The following is a 9,290-nucleotide window of genomic DNA, read 5'->3' as shown; positions in this document are numbered from 1 at the left end:
CTAAAATCACACAGGAAAGAACTAAATTTGAAACACTTATATGCGAGGACTACGTTAAAAAGCGTTGCTTCTTTCTTCTCCTTTTGGACATGTGGAACTGTGAACTGATTATGTGATGCATTCAATTGTAATCTGATGCATGTTCAAATGAAATAAAACCATTACCATATGTGTATGCATTGATTTTCCTTGGTTTGGAACAACACAGTTCCGTTTGATTCCTTTGTACCCTATAGTCCATTTTCACAGCTTGAGAACCCACTTGCACTTTTTGGCTGTACTGTCAAAGGTTGAATGTGCCTTTTAGCAAGGCACTAAATATCTCAAAACTTTCCTTTTTGTCCGAATGTCTGTGAAATCAGTTTCTTTGGATTTGACCTGAATGCGACACAGTCCAGCAGTGAAAATATATTTCCCTTGGGATCAATAAAGTCAAATAAATGAAATCAACTAATTTCAAATGAATGTCTATAGCCTAGAGTCCAGTAATGAGTCATACATTACATTGTACATTAATGTGGTATTTGCACCATGAAGGACATTCATTGACTCATATTCTCTCATTTCTGACAAGCTTGCATGCGGATGCAAACATCCTTTTTTTGCAGAGCTGTTATCGGTGCAAATCGTGATGTTGTCTCTGTCTGAGCTTTGGCTCACTTTCTGCTGCCAAAGAACGGACGCTTGTTGCCCGCTGGAGGCGAGGCGCGGGAAGGCAAGCAGAGTGGGAAGCAGGAGGGGGGGAGAAAACAGCATGAAGTGCTCCACGCCTCTCCCCCTCTTGCTTTAAATAGTCGTGGCCACCCGCTGTCGTCATCACAGCAGAGTGAGCAATGCCAACTACTGTAGCTCTTGCTCGTGTCGGTGAGAATTAAAATAAAGAATAAAAATAAAATACAATATAATGTAAAATAGAATGGATTGAGTGCCATATGTACACAGGTCTCACCCATGCCTCACGACACACTCCCTATTTTTTGTTCTTGGTGCACAAAAGTAAACGTGCTTCACTTCTCTCCCCCTCTTCAAAGCACCCAAACGGTCTCATCACTCTTTACCCCCTCATCCTCCTCCTCTTCCTCTCTTTCTCTCTCTCCTGTGCCTCTCACAATTTCCCTCCCTCCACCTCCACCTCACTGGCTGGCTCAGTCCCTCCTCATCTCTCCTCTGACGCACGACAGCAAGCATTTTTTGAATGAGTGGAAAAAGAAAAGAGACAGCTTGAGAAAGATAAATAAAAGCAACAGCTCTGTTCTGTTTATACATCTGCTTGCGTTTAACGAGTACGCGGTCCTGAGGAGAGCATCCTTACCCAGCTGCGCAGTCGTCGAGCGCACTCACCCGGGAGGAGGCTGAGGACGGAGAAAGAAGCAGGACGAGCTCTGGAGTCGAGGACTTGCATTTTAAGCGAAACAGGAGAGCGGGAAGAAGAGGGAGAGTGTCAGAGTCGCCAGAGAGTGAAAAGAGATTGCACATTCCTCTCACGTCTTCATCTCTCCTCTTCCTCCTCTCACCACGGGGAGAGGAGAGGGTGAGGAGAGCAGGGGATGGGGAACGAAGAGGAATCTAACAGCATCGAAACTATTGCGCTGCTGTTTTCTTGTATTCTTATTTATTTGAATGCTTTCCAGCTGCAGCACAAACCTAAGGTGAGTTGACAGATGTTTGTTTTGTGCACAGTCAGTGATTACCTTCTGTGCGTCGTGCATGCATTGATGTCAACTTTACCCACTAAGACATAATCGTGCCTTATAGTCGTGTTCTATTCTGCACACGAGCAGAGATTGCTGCATTATGCTTGGCATCTCTTTCCACAAGTGCGGCTGAACTGAACAGTATAGATAAGAGAGGATTTGGCAAATTATATACATTTTTGTAATAATTCAAAATAGAAACAGCTCTTATGAGAATGCAGCAGTTTGCAGGAGCCTCCCCAGTTTGCTACATTTTTATTATCTCTGGTTCGCCTGTTTGCTTTTGAACGGGTCCCCCACCTCTACTTGTGCTTCTTTTCCCCCGCAGCCCGGCATCGGACAGTGAGCAGGACGCAGCGGGCCACAACAGAACACGCAGCAGGATATGTGAAGTTGGAATCCCTCTAAACTAAGTATGTATGTCATTACATCAGATAGACGTATTAAATAGGCGTTAAGACATCTGCATATACACATAAGGAAGGAGGGATCCTGAAGGATTATGCAGAATGAAGAGGATAAAAATATGAATTTTACAGCAAGGAGATGGTCTTGAATGATTTTTTTTCAGTTATCTTTTTTCCTGGTGCATCTTTTTGGGAGATTACAATGCTTTTTTTTTCCTTTTTCTTCCTACCCTCCATTCTCTGGAGTTTTTATTTTCAGGACCATGGATAGTGGCTCCAGAAAGCCACTGTTCCGTGCGACTTCCTTGGATTTTTCAGCACCCACCTTTGTGCGGACAGCGACAAGCCTCTGTGTGTGTCTGTGCGTGCATGTGCATGTAAATAGAAAGTGGAAAGTCACATCCGTGGACATATGAATGTGGGTGACTTTTAACCGTTTAGTGTCAAGCATCACAAAGACATCATCAGATCCAAAATTCACATCTGAGATTATCATATCAATATATCATATTTTTAATCAAGACTTTTTACTTAATGGTGTTGATCCTGTAACACACACTGAAATCTAATGCTCAGTTTCATGGCCACTTTAATTAATTTCTTTTTTATTTCACTGACAATATTCATGTCAGAATCACTGGATGAATTTATTTACATCTGTTAGGTAACTACTTAGAGTGGCTCAATGCATTTCTTATCAAATCACTTCATCAACACCATGGATGATTATTTTGATTCAGATTTATTCCTAAATATCTCAATTGCAGCTTTTTTTCCCCTCCACTGCTCTTTCATTACTTAAGAATGTGATCGAGACCCCCGTTATGTAATAAACATACCAGAGGGACGGTGTCTCCTCTTGCCGCTCTAACCTCATCCACCTGCTGTTACCATTGTTTATTCATAGCGATGAGCATCTGAGGTGATTTATTGCGACCTTAGCAGCATATCTGCTGTATAATAAATGACACTGGTTTGTGTGGTGACATTAACTCAACAAGAGATTTCTCTCGCATGGATATCACATCACCATCCAAGAGTACCAGGACCATTTTGTTTGAAACAACCAGTAACATCTAAAGTAGTCTCCTGTGTTATTGTATTATTCAGTGGTGTTCATTTCAAGGCACTTTTCCATTCCACCGACACTAATGTGCCCCCTCCACTCTGGCGATAAGTCTCTCACCTTGAACTTCACTTTGTGAGTGTGACTGTGTGCGCTTACCTGTATGTGCTATTCCTCACTTCCCCTGTTCATTGCCGCTCTTTCTGTCTGTTGCAGTGCTGTGAAGTGGCTCTCTACCTGGAGCCCAGACTTCACCTTCTTGGTGTCAGCGAGGATGTTGTGGGTTACCTTGCTGAGCACCATAGCCTTAGGATGGAGCACCCCAATCCCGCTACTGGAGGACTCGGAGGAGATTGATGAGCCGTGCTTCGAGCCTTGCTACTGTGAAGTCAAAGAGGGCATCTTCCACGTGCACTGTGACAGTAAAGGATTTACAAATGTGAGCCAGATTGCTCAAATATGGAGCCGGCCGTTCAAACTCAACCTTCAGCGAAACTCCATGAGGAAGCTCTACTTTAACAGCTTCCTCCATCTCAACAATGCCATATCAATAAATCTAGGTAACAATGCCTTGCAAGATATCCATGCTGGAGCATTCAACGGTTTAGGAATACTTAAACGGCTTTTCTTACATGAGAACAAGCTAGAGATTTTCCGGAATGACACGTTTCTCGGGCTGGAGAGTTTAGAATATCTCCAAGCAGACTACAACGTCATTAAAAGGATTGAAAGTGGTGCATTCAGGCACCTGCACAAATTGAGAGTGCTTATACTGAATGACAACCTGATACCTGTGCTCCCAAATTATCTCTTCCGGTCTGTTTCACTCACACATTTGGACCTAAGAGGGAACAGACTAAAGACATTGCCGTATAAGGGGACGTTGGAGTATGTTGGTCGGAGCTTGATGGAAATTCAGCTGGAGGAGAACCCTTGGAACTGTGTGTGTGAAATTGTCCAGCTTAAGACGTGGCTGGAGAGGATCCCCTACACTGCTCTGGTGGGCGAGATCACATGTGAGTACCCCTTCCATTTACATGGGAAAGACTTACGGGAAATCAAGCGCAGCGAGCTTTGTCCTTTGCTCTCCGATTCGGAGATCGAGGCCAAGCTGGGAATTCCTCGCATCCCATTCAGCAATGAGAACACGTGGCCTACCAAACCTTCCTCCATGCTCTCTTCCTTTCACAACACAGCGTCATCGGCGATGAAGCCCACAAAACGACCTCGGCCCACCAGAAATCCTCCCACCCCTCGTAGCATTTACCCAGGCATCAACCAGCCTCCCATTGCCGGCTACCAGACAAGACCGCCGATACCAATCATCTGTCCTGTGGGATGTCTTTGCAACCTTCACATCAACGACTTGGGCCTAACGGTGAACTGTAAGGAGAAAGGCTTTCACAACATCTCAGACTTGTTGCCACGACCTCTCAATGCCAAGAAATTATATCTCAGTGGGAACCTAATACAGAAAATCTACCGTTCCGATTTTTGGAACTTCTCCAGTTTGGATTTATTGCATTTAGGCAACAATCGGATATCCTACGTGCAGGAGGGTGCTTTTATCAACCTGCCCAATTTAAAGAGTTTATATCTGAATGGGAACGATATTGAGAGGCTGACCCCTGGGATGTTCAGAGGACTTCAGATGCTGAGTTATCTCTACTTTGAGTATAATGTCATACGTGAAATACAGGCCAACTCCTTCTCTCTCATGCCTAATCTGCAGCTGGTTTTTCTCAATGACAACCTGCTCCGCTCGCTCCCCGATGACGTGTTTGCCGGCACCAACCTCGCACGCCTCAATCTTCGCAACAATTACTTTCTTTCTCTGCCCGTGCGTGGAGTCCTGGAGCATCTGACCTCCATTGTCCAGATTGATCTTCATCAGAACCCCTGGGAGTGCTCCTGCGATATCATCCCTCTCAAACAATGGCTTGAAAAGCTCTCCTCTGTCATTGTGGTCGGAGATGTCATCTGCAAGACCCCGGAGTTTGCCATTGGGAAGGATTTGCGTTCACTGGAAGTGGAAGTCCTGTGTCCTGAACTTAAGTATTCCTCAGGCCCCTTGCCGGCTCAACCTGGAGGACACGACCTCACCACAGGGAGCGCCGGGATGGGGAAGGCAGGTGGAAGAGATGCAGTGCCGCTGTCTGTCCTCATCCTCAGTTTGCTCATACTCTTCATCTCTGCCGTGTTTGTGGCAGCTGGGCTGTTCGCCTTTGTTCTTCGCCGGAGGAAGAAAATGCCCTTCAGGAAGCGATCAGAGGTGGATCTGACAGGGATCCAGATGCAGTGCAGGATTTTTGAGGATGCGCCAAGGCAGAGTAGCGTCGGCAACACAAGCACACTGGAGAAGCCGACTCCCAGCTTGCCTACGCACACTCACCCCAGTCACACACATTCTCATGGCCACGTTTATGATTACATCCCCCACCCTGTGACTCAAATGTGTAACAACCCCATCTATAAACCCAGAGAGGGCGAGATAGCAGCAACAGCAGAAGACAGAGGACACTTTTCCGCCAAGAAAGACAATGGTAGCAGCGGTAGCAGCAGCAGCAACAACTATAGAACCTTGTTAGAGAAAGAGCGAGAGTGGAGCCTGGCTGTCTCCAACTCTCAACTCAACACCATCGTCGCAGTCAACCACACCACAGCTGACCTGGCAGGCCTTCATGAGAACGGTGGGCTCTGCCCGACTGTCATTGACAGTCAGAGACCCACACCGACGGTGGGTTTTGTTGACTGTCTGTACGGGACAGCTCCCAAACTAAAGGACATGCACGTGGCGCATGCACACCCACCTGGCATGCAGTACCCGGATTTGCAACAGGATGCTCGGCTGAAGGAAACATTGCTTTTCACGGCAGGGAAAGGCTGCTATCCTGACCCGTCCCAAAGCGATTACCTGGAGTTAAGGGCCAAACTTCAAACCAAGCCTGATTACCTCGAAGTGCTGGAAAAATCGTATCGGTTTTAACATCTCTAGCCCATGGAAAAGGACGAATCACAAACATGATCACTTTAACACATCCACCCGAAACCAATATTAGAAGAAAGTCTATCTGGAAAAAGCAGCATGATATGAAATAAAATATTCTACAGTTTTAACAGTGCCGCCCAAATCATTACGGAGGAGAGGCTCTTCTCAGATATTTCAATCAAGTGCCTTTTTTTCAGAGTAGCCAGCAATGTCAGCAGCCGTTATTTTTGTAATATAAATATCTCTATTTGCTGAGATGAGCGCGTAAGAGGAGCGAGAGGTGCATCGGGAAACAAAACATACAACACATCGTGAAATACATCTGTCAGTGAAAACCTTTTGTTTCTGGAGTTACCATGACACACGGGAGCTGGATGTCTCCCTGACTTGGAGGGTTATTCTCTGTCTCTTCTACCCCTCGCTAGGATGTACAAAGACCCGGAGGCCGTGCACATTAAGGCAATGGGAAATGATTGAAAGAGATAAAAATGAATATTAATATGAACTGCAGTTTGCTGCATGCACTTGTTTCAGTGCAGGAAGCAGAAAAAAGGGGGGGGGGGGTGTTGCAATTGTTCACTTCATCAAATTATGAACAGTGATCTATTTAAGTTTTCTATATTATGAATATGGTTGTTACTCTTAATTACAGTAGGACTTCTGTCTATATCAGGGTGCTTCTCATAAAGGATGCGCCAACGACGCACGGATGGTTAAACATTTGTGAATATTATCAAAGCTCAAGGTTTTTTGGAAATTTCCATGCACTTTGTTAAAACACAACCCCACTTGCCTCTGGATCCTGCCTCACTCGACTGTACCCCCCCCCCCCCCAAACCCCCCACCCCTGCCCCATCATCATCACCCACTAACAGCTTTGTAGGAGGCACTTTTAATGTTTTCTCTCTCACAAAGATTTGAAGAAAAATGTGCATATATTTATTCTGTAATTTCAGTGAAGACTTTAATTGTAAAGGTAATGTTAAATCAATGTATAGTGATTATGCGTCTGGTATAGCCTTCTTAATAAAAAGAAACTCTTTAATCAAATGTCAGGAGGGTTGATACCACCTAAAGGTGTGTGAAAGAATATTGAAGTGTGTGTGTTTGATTGTTCAAGAGGCTGTGACGACCGTATCAGAGTTGGAGGTAGACAAACCTTCAATGTGGGCTCAGGAGAATTTAGTAGGAAATCATACAAAAAGTAAGAATCGTTTCACGTCTTGATTGGACTTTTGAACTCACACTTGCACAAAGTCATTACTTAAGTCATTCAAAAGTAAATTTCTACTTTTTTGTATGAAATGCTTTGGGATTCTTGAGAGAACCAGGCTCCGAAATTTGAAAACGATGATGGTTTCCATAGCAGATAATTACTTAACCTAAATTAGCATTTTATTTCACCACTGGATGTAATGTATGTATTAGCACACGATGCATAAGCGGCACATACATTTAAGTGATATATAAAATTATTTTCAAAATGAGTGTGACAAGCTTCAGTCTTCATTTTCCAAAGAGGCATTCATGTTGCAGGTTATGAAAGACCGAGTGACATGCAGAGTGAAAAATACCCAATTTCTCTGATGCCCCAGTAATAGTAGTGTGGTTTCAGGCCACTGGAGGGCGACACTAACATGATGAGCTCCTTTGAATTTTGTGTTAGAATAACGCACAAAATAATTCTCCCCTGCTGTTATTTTGATTTTTATGTATACTATGCACAACATTTAAACACAGAGTTTGTGGTATTTATGATATACATTAATTTTTGTTGTTTATGCAATATTTTTTTCCAGAGTGTTAGGTAATTCAGGCGCTGTATTGCAATTTATGTCGCAGTTTCCTACCTTAAAGTTCACTTTACACAGCTGTTATAAAATATATACAGTTCACGGTCAAAATTTTGATATGGAACATTGCAATTGATGGGATGTCACTCCAAACTAATTTTTTTCAGCATTTGTAACTTTATACAAAATAAAATATTATGTAGTGGAATGTGTTAAATAGACTGGAATCATGTGGTTGCCTACTGGTCACATTCAAATATCACAATATTATTTTGTTTCAACCTGTTCTCATCAAACAGCAATGTGTTTCATATTGATCTATGCTAGACATTTCTATGATCTGTTAGAGACACACCCAAACACATGCAGCCTTCCCTTTCCAGGACCGTGAGGCTTGGACTGGTCAGCATTTTCACACTGCACTCACTTTGATTAAAAGCATCATGCATCAGTTAACCCCAACCTTTACAGTCACCCCTTAATGAATGAATAAATAAGTACAGTTTGGGCGATCACAGAGGATGGCGAACCGAGGTCGAACAGTCCTATACATCTCAGCCACCTTTAATCCTTCACCCTGTGTTTGGCTCTCTGAAGTTTTGGCTCACTGTGTCATGCTGAGTGGTTTTATTCTAATAAATCCTCTTGTTATCCCACACTAATATCTCCAAGGGAAGTCATGCACAGCAGGAATATTAGATAATGGTAACCGATGGGATTTAAGACCGGCTGGCAGTTTCTCCTTTTTTTTTGTGAAATGTAAACATGCATTAATTCTGCTTGTTTGAATCGTCCTCTATGCTGTCAGAGATGTTTGAATTTGGCAACCTTGCCTTTCTACATCTCTCTTGGGGTTTGTGTGTCGACAAGACTTCTGGGTAAATGGAGGATGCTGTGTATTTGTGTGTACGTGCGTTCGAACAGTTGTGCTCTTTTGTGTACTCGGTTCTTCCTGTCTGCGTCAATGTATGGTTTATAATGTGCTCTATTGTAGCGGGTTTGGTTGTTGCAGCTTCCCTGGGTAGACTATTTGTGCAGAGGTCTTGTAATGTAATTCCAAATTGAAACCATTTGTGTAGTACACTACATTCATACTGCAGGTCTGATCTGATTTTGATGGCACCTGGATTGGATTTTTGTCCATGCTAGTGTGGATGGTATTCAGATCTAAACCCAATGTGTATCTGATGCTACTGCAATCTGAATGTTGCATATATCCAACTTATATGAAATCGAAAGGCGTGTTTTACCATGTGGGAGATCGGCAAAGGTACTGACAAATGTGGGCAAAAAGTTCTTCTTTTCATAATCAGTTTTGATCTCTTTCTTTTTAATTTCTTA

General features: G+C 43.5%; 1 protein-coding gene across 1 annotated transcript; it reads left to right on the top strand.

The window, feature by feature from the left end:
* The first annotated feature begins 1,150 nt into the window (after positions 1-1,150).
* Positions 1,151-8,879, top strand: slitrk3a (SLIT and NTRK-like family, member 3a). The gene is made up of 3 exons (XM_058080584.2): positions 1,151-1,649; positions 2,023-2,107; positions 3,384-8,879. Exon 3 carries the CDS (start codon positions 3,442-3,444, stop codon positions 6,151-6,153), a length of 2,712 nt encoding a protein of 903 aa, XP_057936567.2. The 5' UTR covers positions 1,151-1,649; positions 2,023-2,107; positions 3,384-3,441; the 3' UTR covers positions 6,154-8,879.
* The last annotated feature ends 411 nt before the right edge of the window (positions 8,880-9,290 follow it).

Source organism: Doryrhamphus excisus, linkage group LG8, assembly GCF_037039965.1.
Source record: "Doryrhamphus excisus strain RoL-2023G ecotype Guam linkage group LG8, RoL_Dexc_Guam_v1.1, whole genome shotgun sequence".
Taxonomy (NCBI): domain Eukaryota; kingdom Metazoa; phylum Chordata; class Actinopteri; order Syngnathiformes; family Syngnathidae; genus Doryrhamphus; species Doryrhamphus excisus.
This window is presented reverse-complemented; position numbering and strand designations above follow the sequence as displayed.

Bases quoted from the DNA above. Each gene is read 5' to 3' on its own strand.
- slitrk3a (XM_058080584.2), top strand. From the start codon at position 3,442: ATGTTGTGGGTTACCTTGCTGAGCACCATAGCCTTAGGATGGAGCACC.